The sequence below is a fragment of the Barbus barbus genome, assembly GCF_936440315.1.
Source record: "Barbus barbus genome assembly, chromosome: 17".
NCBI lineage: Eukaryota > Metazoa > Chordata > Actinopteri > Cypriniformes > Cyprinidae > Barbus > Barbus barbus.
This window is the reverse complement of record NC_136745.1, coordinates 13,376,981-13,397,431: the sequence shown is the minus strand read 5'-3', so window position 1 is coordinate 13,397,431 and position 20,451 is coordinate 13,376,981. Positions and strand designations below refer to the sequence as shown.

Below are 20,451 nucleotides of genomic sequence, written 5' to 3'. Positions count from 1 at the left end.
TACATCTCTAATCCTACCCAATACCTAAATTTAACAACTACTTCACTAATTTAATAAGCAGCCATTTAGGAGTGTATTGAGGCAAAAGTCGTAGTTAATGGTTTGTTAATAGCGAGAATTGGACCTTAAAATATAGTGTAACCAAATATTTAACCACAGAATGCTTGCTCAATCAGAATTAGGCAAGACAGCGGTGTAATATCTTTATGTATACAACCAAACCCACACTCCAGTGGCTGGTAATTTTAAGTCTGGTAGGATATTGCATGTTGTGTGCCTACATTCAGAGAACAACACTCGGTAACACTTTATTTTAGAGTCTCTTAACTAGTTGCTTATTAGCATGCATATTACTACAATATTAGCCATTTATTAGTAGTAATTAAGCACATATTATTGCCTTATTCTACATCCCTAATCCTACCCAATACCTAAATTAACAACTACCTTACTAACTATTAATAAGCCGCAAATTATGAATTTATTGAGGGAAAAGTCATAGTTAATAGTTAATAAGTGTACCCTATTCTAGTGTTACCCAACTCTCATAATATGCATGTGTTCACATTTGGTCTGTTGCAATTGGTTACAAGACATTAAAAATTCAAAAACAATGTCTGCCATCACTGACATCAGACCTTATGTGCACGTTTTGATATGCCATATGTGAATAAAAAAAAATGGCTTTACTTGACATGAATGCCAATGACATCTGAAAGTTGCAATGAAAAAAAAGATGATCAGTTTCTATAACATCTTTTTTTCTTCTTCACAAAGCTATACAGTAGCTTGAACATCCCGCTAAACCTCATACGTAGAAGAAAGAAAGTCATATAGGATTGGAAAGGTGTTAAGGTGAGTAATTGATTTTTCAGTGAAATATTTAATTTTACATTGGAATAATGCATATTGCCAGAAGAATATTAACTCATAGGACAGTTATTCTCAAGTCTGCTCCAGACTATTCTTGTAACAAGATAGTGTTGGGAATGTGTTATGAAATATTCAGACAGGGCTATTGTGTTCTGCAATACCAGAATGCAATAAACAATAAACTTTGTTTAATCTAGTAATCACAGTAGAATTATTGTTTGTCAAACAACATGTGATTTGCAGGAAAATAGCAATTAGTCCTCCATCTGCGTGCATATGTTAAAAGCATGCGCATGCTTAAAATCTGCCTCTCTTAGCTGTCAATACCGATCGGAAGAAAGGTGTTCCAGTGCCCCACATTTGTGAGAAAATAGGTTAAAAGAGACTTAGGAAAATAACTGAAGTTTTTGTGCATACAAACACATAAACTAATCCCTCAAAATCTTTTCATGGCATCCCTGGATCAAACCAGAAGGCTGAAAAAAAAATATTCAGTGCACTTAAAACAGATAAAGAGAGCAAGAGCTGCCATTCCCTCAGCATGAACAGCTCCGAATTCTCCGCCCCTTCAGAGAGAGCCGACGCTCCCCTCCTCCGACTATGATTTTCCTTCCATTCATTATCATCTGACACAGAAATACACAACATCCTTCACGTTCAACACTAAATCCACGGGATTCGCCACTGAGGACAGAAACATGCCACACAATTTACATACGACAGGATTAGCACAAGACATCTAATAAATCAGTCTAGAAAGACTGATTATAACGCTGGTACACAGAGAGATGCAAATTCATCTATCAAAAAAAAAAACAGTATTTCATCTTATCCAGGCATACGATACAAAATGAGCAATAGGGATCAAACCACCACAAATGTTGTGATTGATTCTATTCATCCAAATGTTTCTGAACCTCTAGATTCTAGACTAATTGCATCTGTAGGAGGGTTTCCTACCTTTAAGAAATCTTCTTTTATATTCCTCAAAAAGATGCATTTGTTTGAAGCTCAAAACAGCAGATCACATTGCTTGATTATTCTGTATTGTTCTGCTTACAGTAGAAATCTACAGACTTGCTTTCGTAGATGTTGCATCTTTTGTGAAATCCGCTTATGAAAGACGAAGGGGTTGAGATGTAACAAGTAGGAAAGCCTGCTTCAATTATTACATTTTTTTTGAGAACCCACACACCCTCAATGGATTTATTGCTTGCTTAATTGAAAACAGGAGGAAGTGGTTACCATGGAGACCCCTTCCATTACTCTAGTGCTACATTTGACTGGAAGACTTTTGCTGCCTATGTTAAACAGCCTGAACGCGTGGTTTACAGCATCTGATGCCGGTCAATGGCACAGTGGGGGAGAGACAGAGAAAATGTAGGCTATTTTTGAACATGGCTACTGAATGCTGAAATACACAGTCCTGTAATATGGTCACAAATTGCTGAGGAGCCTTAGTTTACTCATTCTTTACATTCTTTCCTACTGTATATTGAGATGCTTGTTTTCCCATACTATGAGAGAATGTAATTTTAGTGTAATTTTTAGATTTTAATGTAAATTCAATGTTTAATTCTGTGTATTTCTAAAATTAAATTACATTTTTGAAATTTCATTTGAATTATATTGTATTATAGGTAATGATTATAAAAAAATGTGTATATATTTGTAAAATATTTTAATACATTATACACAATATGTACATTTAAACATACATAATACATTTATAAATATATTATTATAAAATAAAATTTTAATATTATTTTATAATATTATTATAAATAAATTATAAACATACAGTATAAGAATATCGAGACATTATATCAACATTATTATTTACTATACAATTAAATATACTTCTTTTCTTTGTGATAGACTATTATAAAATTTTATAAATTTCAATTTATTTCTGCTGTATTGGATAGTTTAATGTTGCCTTATTATTGTATTAACTGCATAAACGTGTTTTCTCTTAAAGGCATAGTTAACCCAAAAATGAACCCTCATGCTGTTCCAAACCTGTAAGACCTTCGTTCATTTTCGGTACACAAATGAAGATATTTTTGATGAATCCGAGAGCTTCGAACTTGCATTGAAGACTGACACAGGAGAGAAGAAGTATTCTCGTAGTTTCATAACATTACGGTTGAACCACTGATGTCACATGGACTATTTGACTGATGTCCTTACTACCTTTCTGGGCCTTGAATGTGTCGGTTGTGTTGGTGTCTATGCAGGGTCAGAAAGCTCTTGGATTTCAACAAAAAATATCTTAATTTGTGTTCCGAAGATGAACGAAGGTCTTACGGGTTAGAAACGACATGAGGGTGAGTAATTAATGACTTAATGAGTTATCATTTTTGGGTGAATTACCCCTTTAAAGTTCAGTATGATGAAAGGAGGCATCGAAGAATGAGACAGGAGAATCTTGTTGTCCTGAAGGACAATAATTGGGATGATTTGGACATGGGGGGTCCTGTTATTTTCCAGGCATGTTACTAAATGATTGCTGCATTGTCCAATAGTCGGCATAAAGATCTGTCATTCCCTTGCCAGAATAAAGAAGATTTTCAATGTCTAAGCCCATTGATCTGGACACTGTTTCTTATCTTTGAGTGCACAGAACAAGACTATGAAACCCCCTGCTTCTTCAAGTCATTACAGTCATGACCACACAGCACATTCATTAACTGATCATCTTTCTGTCCTTTGTTTCTCAACAGTGACGGCTTTTGAAAAGATTCAGGAAAGCTTCCTGAAAAGAGTTGGATGTCACATAAGGCGATGATACAGAAGCAGCTCTTGGATGCAGCAATGTTTCATAAATCGTTGAGGTGCACCTGACTGTAGACCCTCTACTTGGCAATAACACAGGCCTTTTCTCATTATAAACACATTAGCACACTGCAGTCTGAGACAGGGAGAAAACTGATGACAATGTTTTAATGAGTTTGCTCAATTACAGACATGTTATTCCTCATCTTACACTCAAGGATAAATGGGGCAGCAGAGAAGGAAAGGGAAATAGAGGAAGAAAACATAGAGCAAGAGTGGGGGGTGTCCTATAATCAAAGCATCTGTTGACTCAGACAGAGAGAGTGATTTCATAAAAGCAATTTCAAGGCCCTGTAGTCCAGTGTTCCTTTGCATGTTACTGTTTGACAAAGAAATATCCAGGAAAAGGGTAGTTCACAATTCGATATCCCTATTTAACTGACTTCAGTGACTCAGAAGAACAGGGGTGTGGGTGAATCTCTCAAAAAAATGTTCACATCACATTTCACTTCCAAAAAAAAAAGGAAAAAAATAAGCCTATTTTAGGGCAGCATGTAGGAATACATAGAGATTTTTTTTTTCATGACAAATTCTTAATACCATGATTCTGTAAAAACATGATTCTGTAAAAACACCATAACTAATTCTCATCACTGTGAAGCGAATAATGGTTTTACAGCATTTAATTTGTTTATTCATACTTAATTTGTTAATTCAATTTAAATTAATTTATGTTCATATGATTTAATTTAAAAAATCATTTATATTAGTTTTTTTTTTCAACTTAAAATCTAATAGGAATCAACCACAAAAATGTCTGGATGCATTCATAAAGAGAAATTAATTTTATAAAATAAAACAAATGAATTCTCCTAAAGCAGACTTCACTGCTTTAAACAAAATATATTTTCTTATGTCTTTCATTAGGGGTGAAACATGATGCAAACATGTTGTTGGTTTTGTGAGATTCAGAGGGAATCAGATTTCATGTCTGACGTCCTACAGGTTAGTCATCTATTTTGAATGTCTTTATGCTTAGCTGCCTATGACAAATAAAGTGGGCAATGCATTACAGAGTGCAGTCAATAAATCCTGCGGGCACCCATGTCTGTAACAGCAGGGTCAAAGGTCAGGGTCTCTTATACCCAGAGTGCTTCTGGGAAAGAACCGATCTCTCTCGTGCTGTAATTTGCCGCCGCTCTCATTACTCACACACACCATAAAGTAGGTTACCGTGCCAACCTGTCTAATCCCAGCAGCCCCGGCAGCTCTTGAGCATGTATGAGCATGGTTTCCCCATAACAAAGGCATCATGTGAAATACCAAAAATATAATGTTCGGAATGGCATATTAGCATACTACCCTTACCAATTCAGCAGTATGTGTAATGTACACAGTATGTAAAAAAAAATTATGTCAACCACAATGTTTTTAATGTTGTTTTGACTAATTTAACTGCAACAAATTTAAATATATATTTTTTACACAAATTTGGATTATAGAAGAAAAAATAATCAAAGATGGCAAATGCAGGTCACTTGCTGAATTAAAAATGTGACAATAATGTGCGTTGAAAATTGGTTTGGAAAGATTTTTCACTCAAAAATTGTTACATTTGACAAAGAGTAGCAAAAAAGAATTGAATTAAATGTGAAATCTTGTAAACTTCCATATATATATATATATATATATATATAATTATTATATATATATATTTTTTTTAACAGTGTAGCATATTGAAATGTTTAGCATAATTCAGTACATACTTGTTTCACATGCAATTTTCAACAAAAAAGTAAGATCTCTGCAGTATGCTACTATTCCATTCTGAACACAGATGGTGTGTAAAATCCCACTGTCAGAGCATACTAACAACATCACCAGAACAAAGTCTAATATAGCCACACTTAGCTTATATTGATTTACACATTGATTTTCTTTGCCTTCAGAAAGGCAAAATGCGAATGGGATCAAGATGATACACCGTATCAAGACGTTAAATAGCACTATGCAGTGAAAGGGGACAGCAGGTCAGCAAAGATTGGGAGGAAAAACAAGTGGAATGCGTTTTAAAATGTAGCCCTCACAAACATTCAAGATCTCATTGAGGTTTCAGCGTAGCGCAGCTGTCTGAAACATAAGAGAGAGGCTTTTTGGCAAAAAGTAGGTCAGTCAGAGTCTGCTGAGCCAGTCTCGGGCTAAAGAACATCCAATCATTTCCAAAACACAAAATCAATGCTTGTTTTGAAGTTAAGCCGAAATGAAATTATTGTGTATAAATCCTGTGTGGAAGCATGTCTGCATGGAATCTGCAGTTATCACAGGACCTGATAGAGCACTGTGTTGTAATGCACAGTTACACTGTCTGTGAGATTAGAGCCCTTTTGCTGAGTTCAGCACCTTAAAGGATCAACCCGTAAAAGAAGATTACAGCTGCCTTAACGTATCTGTTCTCAGAAATGTTTTACATCTATTCGGAATGCTAGATTGCTTTGGTGAGCAAATAGTGTGCAACAACATTGTATGGGACAGATAAAAGGGTTAGATCACCCAAAAAATGAAAATCCCATTTAATCACCCATGTATATGACTTTCTTTATATGAGATTGTCATGCTGTTCTTTTTTTATTAAATAAAAATGGGGACGGTTGACATCAGACTCAAAAACCACCATAATGTATTTCACACACACAACAAATTTTAGAGAAACAGAGACTGAAAAACATATTAATAAACTACATATATTCAAAAACAAAATCATGTGTAGACACCAGGTTACACTAGGTTTGATGTCAACGATGGAAAGGCCAAATATATGGTTTCTTACACAAATTGTAATTTATGTGTGTGTATATATATATATATATATATATATATATATATATATATATATATATATATATATATATACGCACACACACATACATATTTCTTCAGTTAATATACTTTTTTCAGGAAGGTTTCCTTAAATTGATAAGTAAAAAAATGTATCAAACTTTTTTCCAAATAAATGCTGTTTAAGCATTCTATCACAATTTCTAGAAAAATACTAAGCAACTGTTCACAAGATTAAACAATAGGAAATGTTTCTTGAGCAGCATATTATTATTTCTCCTGTATTGGACAACAATCCAAGGATTTTTGAAGGATCATGTGATACTTTAGACTGTAGTAACGGCTGAAAAAGGAGTTATTAATTTTAAAATATATTCAAAACCAGTTCATGTGAATTATAATATTTCGCAATGACTACATTTACATGCACAAGAATAATGCAATTATTTCCAATAATCAGAGTAAGGACTTAATCGCATTATGATGTTTACATGTCAAGAGCAAATCTCTTACTCCCGTTTACATGCCATTTCCATTACTCTTATTATTCGCTAAGAATTGTGGTAATTTTTTTTACTGCCATTATTCACATACCCCACTGCACAGCACAAATGATGGACTCACAAAGAGCAGCTGTGTTACTGGCTGCTGTTTTAATTTATTTACGTCTAATGCAAAACACTTTTGCATGGTTGTATTCCATGCTTTTTTGGTGCCAATTCGTTTGCTTACGCTGCCGTCGCGTTCTACTCACTGTTTTCTTTCAAAACAATAAAAAATTTTACATATCCCAAACTTTTAAATGGTATTGTGGATAAAAGCAAAGTATGTTTTATATAGTACAAGTAATATTTATGAAAACAATTTGTGAATGATCATTCATATAATCACTCGTTTTTTATTTACATGTGGTGTTTATTTATGATGCTTTTATGTAATTTTTGAATCTGAAGATTATCATTCACTTTCTTTTTTGCTTTATGTAAGGAGAAAAGCCATGTAAGATTGCTCTTCAGTGAGGTTGAGCAAGAAAGCAATGACCGAATTTTCATATTTGGATGCACTGTTCCTTTAAATTTCTTCTACACTGTACAACATACACACTGAACTTCCCCCGCAAATTAAAGACTGCATGCGAGACCAGTCAAGTGTGCCCGGATCTGTCTTTATAATTAAATTTTCATGGATCTGTGTCAGAAAATTCCCCATATTCACTCTCAAGGCATTGCTGCCTTATTTCGACTGTAGATTAAAACTACTGGCCAAAAGCCATGGTGAATGATTCCAACAGGGTGCTGTTGTGAAAACTAATCATATACAGCACAGTTATAATAGCTTACGTTTACTGTTAAATTAATATCAGAGAGCAAACACAGGCAGCTTTTGGTGTTCTTTTTCTTCTGATTTTTCAGCATGAAATTCGAATCATATTGATCAATGAATCTATACTTTACAGCCAGAACAGCAAACAAAACAACATGAGGTAGACAGTGCCTGCTGTTTTGTTAACATCTCTGGATTGTATCGATGGATGACTCCATCGACTTGCTTTAAGTCAAAGCCTGATGGTTTTAAAGACAGTGGAATAAAGACTTGCCTTTGGCCTGCTGCTGAATGATGCAGGTCTGGACCAATTTCACCAGACATGGGTGTGATTTGAGCTGGTTATAATAAGCTTGACCACCTGCTGATCGACAACAATGTCAGTGACTCTCTGATTCACACTGTCATGGCGCTGCCTGCATCCAACCACAGCATAGAGAGACAGACTGAGACCAAAAAAAAGCTAATTAACCTTATTTCTTGGAAAAATGCCCTGTGGAAATGGGAGAGAGAGGTGGTGCAGGCCTCCAGGGAACGGGAGGGGAGGGTGAATATGTGTTGTGCATGTGTCTGAGAGAAAGAGCTGAGAGAAAGGCCGCATGTAGGGGGCTGAACTTCGAGCGGGGGAAACTGGTTTGAATTTCACACATCATTAACAAATACATAATTTAACTACAGATGTGGAGAACTGACGCTGTAGGACACCACAGAGAACATAAGAGAAGAGACAGGCTGTGTGTGTGTTTAGAGTACCTCATTTACATTTAGTGCATCCTATTGCCTGGATACTAAAAAGAAGTACATTTGGATAGTAAAATATAAAGGTAGAAGTCTCACCAAGGCTGCATTTATTTGATCAAAAATACAATAAAAAGACTCGTATTATGAAATATTTTTTAAATTTAAAACAACTATTTTCTATGTTAATACATTTTAAAATGTAATTTATTCCTGTGATGGCAAATCTGAATTTTCAGCATCATAACTCCAGTCTTCAGTGCCACATGATCCTTCAGAAATCATTCTAATATGCTGATATGCTGCTCAAAAACATTTCTTCTTATTATTAATGTAGAGAAACAGTTGTATTTAGCATTTACTGCTTAGTATTTTTGTGTTTTTACAGGATTTTTGATGAATAGAAAATTCAAACTGCATTTGTTTGAAATAGAAATCTTTTTGTAACATTATTTGATATTTTTGATCAATATAAAATGGTAGTGTACCTAGATGCAAGCCTATTCTAAAAGGTAGGAAGCAAACATATTTTGCTTTTAGGATATTTAATCATTTTGGCCAAGCTGCATTTTTTTTTTTTTTTTTTGGCCAAGCTGTAAATTGCATTATATCACTTGCAATGTTTTGCAATGAACTTAGCATAGTTAGTCAAAATGGTGGAGAAAGCAGGAGAAATGTTGACTATATTAATGCTTATATGCTTTATACTGAAAAGTACTGATAAGAAGTTAAATCTAAATAAATTCTAGGAAAAGATGATTATTTTACCCAATATTTGTGTGTGCTGTATATTTTAGGCACATTCAAATATTGTGCTGTTAGCTTAGCAACCTGCTAATGTAATACAACATGAGTCGAGTCTCACGTTTGTATGTGTTATAATTGCTGCCTATGTAGGGTGTTCCAAATCAGTCATTTAAGAAGTTCCATTTCAGTTAGAAGGCAGCTGCCTAAGTAGGCAGTAGACAATAAGTTAGCCAACTAGGTTTAAAACAGAGCCATTGTGTTTGCTTGACTGTGAATGTTGATCCTACTGTTAAGATCCTGATTGATACCTTTCTTCAGATAAAGCCTAAGTCATTCTTTAGTTGATTAGTTTAAATTTCTCCTCATGTTTCATTGACTACATCCCTCAATAAAAACCTCAATCCGAGTTTGACAGCAGTTTAATGTTTAATGCGACCGGCCCCTCACTGTTTGTCCTCATCATGCACTCAGCCTGATGCCGGGGAACAACATTAGTGCCTCACTGTTTCTCTCTGAATTATAAATGGGACCCTTTGGGCTGGAGACATATTTCTCTTTATGATTAAAGTCTTAAAGTGTAGCCTGGGGCCGTTTGTGTTGGCAACCACTACTGATGCAGTCTGTCTGTCTGTCTGTCTGTCTGCCTGTCTGTCACTCTCTCGGTCTCTTGAATAATAGCAGCAGGCCCATGTGGGGTGGTGCATGTCATTATCCCTGATGTGAGAGCATGGGGGTGTAAATTGTGTTGTAGGGGTTAGAGTGGCAGGGTCACCCCCGCTGGGCTGCTCTATGCTGCGTCCTCCCTACTGATGAACTGCACAGCTATTTTAAACAAGTACATTACAAGGCAACAGCAGAGAGGTCTATGAGCCGTTTGTGGAAAAAATAACACGTGGTACAATGTAGAAACAAAGATTTGAAAACACATAGAAAAGGAAATGGGATTAGATGCCCTCAAGGCAGAAGTTTATAGTTTTTTTTTTTTTTTTGACCATTTCATTCCCTCGCTGAGGCATGGCAAATATATACTGTTCACACCACCAATTTCAACACACAACAATTTCATTAACTATATGGTAGTGTGTTTTTTTTTTTAGGTTTTCAGCTGTGGTACTTTAAAGCAGAAGAGGTTACAGACTGAAGAAACTGTTTTCAGAAATGGTTTTGGTGTGCTGACAGTGTGTTTCTAACCGTTAAACTGTCAGCGTGGTAAAACCAAATACATAAATAGTGCACAGTGTTTCTCAACATTGTTTTGTCTTATCTGCCTCATAAGGTTCAAAAATCTCCTTCAACAGCAACTGTGATCCTTTACTGGTATTATACATTTACATTGATGCACGTAACACTTTTATCCAAAGGGATTTCATCGGTTTGTGCATTACCTGGGAATCGAACCCATGACCTTGGTGTTGCTAGCGCTATCCTCTAATGTGTTATACTGGATTTAATTTACAAATATTATTAAAATGCCAAAATTACAATGACTCTCTTTCTAAAATAAAACAGGGCTGTTGGAGAAAGAGTCTCACTAAGTAGTATCCTCTCTCTTTAATCAGACAATTGAGCTTGTTTGTCCTGCTTTGACGGGTCTGAGGGCAATTGTTTCTGACATTGTTTGTTGTGAAGAGAGAAGCGTGAGAGATTGAGATTAATTTAATTTATTGAGAGCCCTGAATCTTTATTAAGTCATTATTTTAATTTTGTAAAATAAATATTCCAAAAGTGTTTTTACAGTGATGCCATAGAGGATCCATTTTTAGGTTTAATAAAGAGCCTTTCAGTTATCAATTCTTAAAAGAATATTTTTTTCTTAGCATAAAGAACAGTTTTAATAATCTAAAGAACCTTTTTCCACTATAAAGAGCCTTTTGTTCAATGGAAAGGTTCCATGGATGTTTTAAAGGTTCTTCATGGAACCAGTAAAGAACCTTCCTTATGTTCATCCAAGTACCCCTTAAAGGGATAGTTCACCTAAAAATGAAAATTCTGTCATTAATTACTCACCCTCATGTCGTTCCAAACCTGTAAGACCTTTGTTCATCTTCGAAACACAGATTAAGATATTTTTGGATAAAATCTTAGAGCTCTCAGACCCTGCATAGACAGCAATGCAACTGAAATGTTCCCAGGTCCAGAAACGTAGCAAGGACATTGGTAAAATAGTCCATGTGACATCAGGGGTTCAACCGTAATTTTACGAAGCTACGAAAATACTTTTTTGTGCACAAAGAAAACAAAATTAATGACTTTATTCAACAATTCTTCTCCTCCTCATCTTGTCTTCAGCGGGGCGGCACCATTGTGGAGAGTATTTCACCAATGTTTTCACAGACTATTTTGCCAATTTCCTTGCTACGTTTCTGGACCTGGGAACATTTCAGTTGTAGCGGTCTATGCAGGGTCTGAGAAGAGAGCTCTCGGATTTCATCCCAAATATCTTAATTTGTGTTCCGAAGATGAACAAAGGTCTTAAGAGGTTGGAACGATATGAGGGTGAGTAATTAATGACAGAATTTTCATTTTCGGGTGAACTATTTCTTTAAAGTACATGTACCCCTGGTCAAGCATCACCACTACAGTCTTCAAAGCGATGCTTCTCCAACAAATCCAATCCCTTAAACAATATTTTTCAAAACAATTAGTGTGCGACTTCAAAGTGTCTGCTGTGAACAATGCACATGTTATTTGATGTACCCTGAACACTGGGGTAATCTTGTATTAAAATGCGGCAAGGTCTTCTGGCGGTGAGGTAAGAATGAGGTAAGACTGTGGTGAGGTTAGACTATATTAGACTAAGATAAGATTGGCCTAGAATGAGGTAACCTTAAATCTTGATGCTGCAATCTCCTCCTTTTAGTGCACTAGTGCCTGCATAAGCAGTAATGTACCTGAGCCCGGGCCAGCTGCCTGCGCAATACCGTGAGGCCATTACTGTCTATCCAGGCTAAGTTCTGCTGGCTTCGGGCCCTGCAGTGCAGATTGGAGTACCGCAAAGCTTTTTCTCTGCCAGGCAATATTTTATCTTTCTCTCTCCCTATGAGTTTTAGAGCTCAGCTACTTTACTAGCTTGCAGCGATTGATGATCTTGTCAGTGTTTCAGGGCGTTTTCTCATTCATTAGTGTGTTGTGTAGCGTGGGTGGTGGAATGGACTGATGTGTAAGCATGCAGGGGGAGCGTTCTGGTCAATTACACCCATGCAACAAAAACCGAATCTCTTTCTCAGCATGGTCGCATCCATCCTCCAGCTATTAGTGCTGTCAACCCGAAAGCATCTGTGTTATGCTAATGAAACTAAATTTCATTTATTTCACTGAGTTTTATTCCACGAGAAGACGTCTATCACCGCATAACTTGTGTTTCAGCTCGGGAAAGGCGTGAAATGGCGGGATTCCCTTTGCAAATGAAATGCGGGAGAATTGCGTGAATGTTCCCCAAGTGTGGATATAATTTGGATATAATTTGAAAAGACGCAATATACAAGGAGCTATTAAAAAACTAATATCCAGGTCTGCTATGCATGAATCAACAGCGTTTTTATTGCATTTCTGAAATATTAACTCCATACCTAAAAGGTCTTTATGAACCCTCATGGCATAATTAGATATTTCTCTTTAGCTTAAGAAAAGGGATGCCAATATTGGGTGTTTCTGAAACACCCCTCTATCACCTATCTGTCAGGGCTTTATTAGGTCTGGGACCCAACAAACCACTACTGGGACTACAAAGTTACCCCTGCAAAATCCAATTACGACGGCCAAGGCACTTTAGTAAATTAGACAAACTGGGAAAAATAAGAGGTCCTTTGGTAGGTCACGGGTTATAGGGCAGATAGCATTGGCTGTTTCAGAAAAGAGTGCACTCGATAATCAAAATCAAACCATGCCTGGAACGTGAATCAACACACATTAGTCTCTGGTGTAATTGCTCCCAATGGAGAATTCCAACTACTCTAAACTCCAATGCCTATTTTCTATGTGTGTCTATAGACCAAACACACAAGGGTTATAGTGCTGAGTTATTAAACTCTGTCTATCAGCCTCCACAGCCTGCGGGAGAGAAACACAGAGCGAAAGTAACCCTGGACCTCAATTACGCCTCTGAGGATGTCTGCAGTGGGGAAATACCACCATCATCTACTGCATCACGTGAGCAAGGCAGTATGGGTATGCGGAGAGGGGGCGGGGTGAACGACACACATTCATTCAGTCTAGACTAGAGCAACCTAGACTGTAACACTTAAATTTGTGCATCATTTTGGCAATTTAAAACCATAGGTTATCTGTGTGGCTAAATATATTTTGAACGAATGCTGTTTTAAAGACGGACAGATATAAAGATGATATTAAGGGCTGTGCAGTGATAAAAGGAGGAATACTTTAACCCAGAAGTGTAAAAATCTCAACAGCCATTACATGGACTTATTTTACATTTAAAATTCTGCTTATCTATATATGTCATAAGCATATGCACGTTCTATTCTGAAAATACTGGAGATGTTCGCTCATGCATTTTTTAAATTGTGGTCAGTAACTTGATCAGCTAACTTCTCATTTATGTTCTTAATAGAAAAGCACAAGAACAATTTGCAAAAAGAATGCAATGACTAAGAGTCCAAAAATATGCTTGACATTTGTGTCAGAATCTAAATCTCCCCGAATTTTATATAAATTAATAGGTGTTTAAATAACACTCACATAATTGGAATATGACCAATATGGAGGAATATGACAGAATATGATGGAGGAAGAGTCCTTTCGTTTACTCAGAATAATGCTTGATCTATATGAGTTTTTCAATGGCAAGAACCTTTAGCCCCTCCCACTCTTGAATATTTGGTTATATCCTGGCTCGTACCAATAGTCATGCAGGTCTAAAGCAACAACTGTGAGTTTGCATAATTGGAACAGATATCAAATTCATCAAATAGCTCTTTCCTCAAACAGCAGCAACACATCTGAAAACAGGACTGAAAACACTGAAGCCACGTCACTATACTGCAAAGAGAGCATATCCTCAATGCCTGGTAATGTCTGCAATGCATGCTTTGAGACAGCATTTTAAAACCTAATTCATACATATTGCGTGAGACAAATGCCAAATTGCTTCTGATTAACCTAAACTGCTTATGATTGGAGGTACCAATCTGAATGCAAGTGGAATGCAGTCAGCCACACTATATGTGCATCATAAATATGCTTAGCAGAGAGACATCGAGGGCCAAATTTGCCAGTGAAAGATGCTCTACAGCTTATGGTGTGTATGTGTGTGTGTGTGTGTGTGTGTGAGAGAGAGAGCAAATGCTTCACTGCTACTGTGTGATTTACAGAGAAGACGGGGTGGGCACGAGACAGGTCATAAACCAAGGAGACCAGGGGCATTTGAGTCCAACGGCTACAGATTGATTCTTCTCATTAGATCTGTTTTGCAAATCCTCCCACAGCCATTAATCACCGCCCAGAAAGATGCCCACCGCTGCCACACCCAGAACGTGCTTTTCCACTGATCTACTCTCCAAACATGACAGGAGATTGTTCACCTGAAACCTGCGCTGGAGTGTATTTTCATAAAATGCACCAGGCTTTATCATGGGTAACTGCACCAGCATTTTAAACATGTGCTTGGAAAATGGAGGCATTGCATGTACAAACTCAGTGTGCTGTGATTGTGAAAGCTGCCTTCTTTAAGTGTTGGTTAGCTGAACTCCCTCTGTTGCTGCTTTCATTGATTTTACAGTGTTACTGCATATTATATTATATATAATAAAGCTCTTCTCAGACACACCCTCACTTTTCAAACCATAACCTCGCTGAATCATTGCTAATATATTACAGGTTTGCATTATTAGTTGGGAACCTAACAATAATTGATTAGTACCTTCTTCAAAAATGTGAACTGACAGAATCTAAACAGCGCCAAGATTAGAATTATGAATGCAGTATTATATTTACTTGCTTAAAAGCAACATCAAATGTAAACCTAGTTATACACTGTTAAAAACAAATCACCTACTTCAGCTTAAAACCTTCAGTACAGTGACTGTCTTGAATATAATCAAATTAAAGTAATTTCAACAAATTATATGAAATTGATTTTTAAAACTGGGTTGAATCTTGTATAACTGAATAAATTAAATTGATTGAAATTGGTTTTTTTTTTTTATTGGTTATTCATTATTTTGAGTTAAATTAATGGAAAAACAATGTTAACATGACTTATTGATCATATTTTCTAGTGTATGGAATTTTTAGGCATATTATTTATGATTTAGGATTATTTTATATAATATATCTTATATTAAATGTTTTTTAATTATTATATTAATGCTGGCATTGTTGAACTGTAGTGTTTTGAATTTCCTTTTAATAATCATTCAAAAAATGTCTGTGGTTCTGTTATGCCAGTAATACCTGACTCATTGGACACGTCATACCTCAATGGCCACTGCTCCATAGTAACACCTAAAATCTGAGCTCAGGGTAATGCAAGATCTATATATAGTCCTAAGCCTATAAAACAGACAATCATCTTTTATCAAGGCGTCTTGCAAAATCATGTGATCCAAAGTACAATGCACCTCACATAATGCCAATGACCCAATGCACACTGCATGAATGTGATACTTCAGATCACCAAGTCTGAGAATCCTCAATGCACCAACAAGCACTAACGCCCAATGCACATTCACAAACAGGAGGGGTCCTGAAGAGCAGCCCCCCACCGTCATTAATATAAGTGAGAATCGAATTCAATTCGATTTTCCAAATACCTTCGGTTGCATAGTTGTGGTCCCGAAGGAAGCTGTTGTTAATTTTGCGGCTGTCACTCTCCTCCTCCATTTATGATTCCGTTATATGGGATTGTTGAAGTAGACACGCAGGAATCCATCGTGGACCCTGAACATCAGCAGGCGGTTTGCGGATCCATCGCGGTGTCTGTCGCCTCTCTCATGAACGTGACGGATGATCTGGCGCCCGGGGTGATACAGCTGGAGCTCGACTGGCAAGAAAAATCCCTCAGCAATTCATACTTGAGAAGCACTTCTTAAACAGGTGCACTAGCGAATCCCTTTAGAAGATCTCCTGTCTTGAAAGGCTGAATGGAGAGCGAATGCGTAGAGGTGTAAGGAACCCTAGTACCCTGTTAAACGAAGTGCGCTGAATGTGGTAAACTAGGGCAGGATTTCCACCTTCTGAGCCGAGGAGGCGGGGTTATGCGTCAAGCGCTAGATCCGTCCACGTCTCTCTCTCTCTCTCTTTCAATCTTGGTTTGCTGCTGAGGACACATATAATCTGTTTCGTAGTTTCATAGGGTTCTAGAAGTTCTGCCTGAGCTCCTCCCATTCACACAGACGCTGTCCAGTGCTGAAATCACAGCACGTGCCAATACCAATGACAGCGAACAAATGATGTAAACATAACTGCTATTTTACGCAAATGTCATGTCAAATATGGTTGCATTTTTACAGCCACTGAAATGGAAATGTACCATGAGTTAAGTTCCCTTTGTGTGTTTTATTCACGTAATTCAGCTCGAGCCTAGAAATATTCGTTGATTGATTGCAGAGCGCGGATTTTGGGGGTGGGTGAGGAAAAATCTAAATAAGGGTAGGGGATATTAATATATATTATTTTACACAAAAACATGTACGTTTTAACAAACAACATTTTAAAATTATAATAGGACAGTTCAAAGTTGACAGGAAATTAATTGGGAGGGAGGGAGGGAGGGAGGGGGGGGGGGATCGGGAAAGATCTGCGAGCTGGACTCGAACTCGGGACGACCGAAGCACAAGGCGCTGCAAATCGACGCGCTGTCCACCAAGGTACCGAAGCACATAAGTGTTTTCGTTGGAACTCTATCGGGCAGAACATTGACAAACGTAAGTTGTATCAATATTTATCATTTTATTATAGATTTACGTGCACAATTAATTTTTTTTTAAAACAACTTAAATATATAAATTAGTTTGTTTAAAACGTCTATATAAATCTTTACGTCGCGCAATGCGAGATGAACCAGAGCAGTTTCTGTCCCTCTTTAAAATGACTACAACATTTTATTAAACAACAAATTTCCTCAAACATCGAATCGACCCCCTGAGAGTCTTGGATAACGATTCGCACACAGGTTTGATATATTCTGTGGTGTGGCAAGCTATACTCCATCTAAAACTGTTTTAAACAGCGTTTTGCTGATTCTTTTACAGTTATTATGCATGCAAGTTTAATGCCTCATTTAATCGAGAAACTACATGGAATATTTGTAGTTTAATGAAATATGTGTCACACAGCAGGAAAAATTCAAATGAGCCAGTGATGGGGAAAGGATGTTAAAAACAGAACAGAATGTAAAAGTAAAGGTGAGCAGTTACAGAATCTAAAACAGGCCTATACACTGCATTTGAAGTTAAAATTTTGATGTTAAAGAAAATATAATCCATAGATATTGACAGCACATACATGCATTTTACTATTATTCTCGCTCTCTGCCTTGCTTTCTTTCTTTGAACAGTTACTTGTAACACTATTTTTCAGTCACTGATATTTCCTTGAGTAAATGCAAATCTAGTTCGTTTTGAAATGTGAAAACAAGCCTCTTGATTTGGATAAGTGATACTTGCACAGAGGATTTGCAAATCTGTCACACTGGATTCCAGTCAGATACCTTTAGGGTCTCATACTCCTTAAGTGTGCAGTCCAGACGATGATGAATTCGATTAGAGTCTAGCCGCTGGCTCGTTCATTTTGGATAGATTTGATTCACATGCTGATTTTAATATAAAACTCTGCAGGGACTTTCCCCTGCTCCTCTCATTCTGTCTTTAAGCATATTTTCCACTGTAATCTACCTGATGCCAGTCTAAAACAAATCTGCTTTGAAATTCAAAACCAAAACATAGGCATGATAAATGTGCCAAGGATCCTAAATGCATCAGGCATTTAATTCCAAAAGCCAATTTGCGGATAAAATTGGTCTATTGGTCATTTCAGACAATTTCATAAATATAGTCCATCATCACATGCCATTTTCCACTTAATGACCCATTAGTTTCCAATAGAATGCATGTGTGCAGCATGTCTGGACGAGCTGTAATCAGGCATATTGCATTGCACCTGTTTTCATGTGATTTTCAAACCTTTCCACCTCACTGAACATATCTGAAGCATCTAAGCCCAAAACCTGCATGCCGCTCCTCTCTCCCCTGACAACAATCCTTATTATTCCAACAGGGTGACAAAATCAATGATTTTCTGTCAGGGGAGAGGGTGGACCAGGACAATGACAAATTCCAGTTGGCATCTTTTAAAGATCAACAGGGAGAGCAGCTATCTGTCAGTCAGAGGGAGCGAGGGGGAGAGAGATATGGAGGAAAAGGAAAGACAGAGATGCGGAGATCCATTAACAAAAAAAGAGGGAGACAGTCGAGTGGGACAGACTCTTTTACAGTATAATTAGAGTGAGAGCTGCACATTGCCAACAGCATCAGTAGTCTGCTTTAAGATCAATGGTGGTGCTTAAATTAAAGTCCTCTGTATAGCACTGACTTAAAGAAACAGTGCTGCTAAAAATTCTTTTTTACCCACCCTCTTTGTTGCAAACCTGTATGGTTTTTTTATGTGGCAGATTTTTACACTTCTTCATAAAGCTGTTTCCTATTCAAAGGTATATAGTGACCATGTCTGTTAAGCTATAAAAAGGACAAAATACTAAATATATGTAGTATATATCAGTATTGTTTTAGTATCGAGATACTGTTATAGTTTTTATTTACATTTTGAATCACTTTTTATTTTAAAATTTCTGTTTTAATTGAAGAATCTTAAATGTAGTTAGTTGCAGTAATTGTGTTGTTTTTGGTTTTATATATAAACAGGGACCGTTTGTATTAATTTTATTACATCAACTGAAATGAAAAACAATCTAAAAACGGTGTTTATATTTTATTTTATTGCATATTTCAGTTCATTTTTATTTTATTTCAAGTAATGACTTTTTAATGGTTTAAATTTAACTTTTAGTTAACTATATTAACCTATAATATAAGTGACTATCATACTTTTCAAAAGACTTGCAATATAATGCACATTTGTATTTGTAACTTTTCAATAAAATAATTTTACTGTATGTTTATCCGTTTTGGATCCTGACAGACGTGGCCACTAACTGTTATTGTATGGAAAAGTGTAATAATTACTTTAAAAAAAATATACCCACTGTGTTTTGCAATGTGGAAGTGAGTTTCTTTTTTCAGTTAATGTGAGAGACTTCCAATTCATTAGTTGCTATGGTAGAACTAGAGCCATTTGTTCTATGTATCAGTATGTTTGTAATTATGACAATACATTAAAGTAATATAATAAGAAATACAAGTTTGCAATATCATGCAGCATAACATTTTGTTTTTGTACAGGTAAAATAACTGGATGCGGAACACATCAGAAGCCTTGCACATTCAAGTTACATTTACATTTAGTCATTTGGCAGACGCTTTTATCCAAAGCGACTTACAATTGGGGAATACAAAAAGCGATTCATCTTGAAGAGGCAATCAGACAGAGGAAGTGCTCGTAACACCAAGTCTCAGTCATTGTTCAAATAAGTACAAGCTAGTAAGGGAGGGAGAGAAAGATAGAGGGAAAGAGTGAGGTTTTTTTTTTATTTTATTTTTTTTTGAGTTTAGGATGTAGTCAAGTACTGCAGAAAGAGATGAGTTTTCAGTTGTTGCTTGAAGATTGACAGGGATCCGGCATTCCGGATAGGGGTGGGAAGATTATTCCACCAGCCAGGAATGGTGAACGAGAATGTTCTGGAGAGTGATTTTGAGCCTCTCTGTGATGGTACCACAAGGCGTCGCTCACTAGCAGATCTCAGACTTCTGGAGGGGATGTAGGTTTGTAATAGTGAGTGGAAGTAGGAGGGTGCTGAGCCTGTGGTAGTTCTGTATGCAAGCATCAGTGTCTTGAACTTGATGCGAGCTGCCACTGGTAGCCAATGCAAGGAGATGAAGAGAGGTCTAACATGCGTTCTTTTGGGCTCGTTGAAGATCAGTCGTGCCACTGCATTCTGAATAATTTGTAGAGGTTTGATTGTGTTTGATGGCAGACCAGCCAGAAGAACATTGCAGTATCCAGTCTAGAAACGACAAGGGCCTG

At 36.7% G+C, this 20,451-nt stretch overlaps 1 protein-coding gene across 2 annotated transcripts in view; it reads right to left on the bottom strand.

Annotated features, from left to right (window-relative positions):
• The window catches only part of LOC306883647 (serine/threonine-protein phosphatase 2A 55 kDa regulatory subunit B beta isoform-like), a 58,062-nt gene that overhangs the window by 13,452 nt on the left and 24,159 nt on the right, over positions 1-20,451 (bottom strand). The window contains exon 1 of one of the 2 annotated variants that reach the window (XM_079439009.1): positions 16,065-16,555. The exons of the other annotated variant lie outside the window; for it this stretch is intronic. Coding sequence (XP_079295135.1) covers positions 16,065-16,134 — 70 coding nt within the window. The 5' untranslated portion in view covers positions 16,135-16,555. Of the gene's footprint in view, positions 1-16,064; positions 16,556-20,451 lie in introns of those variants that run through there. 2 annotated transcript variants of the gene reach the window in all.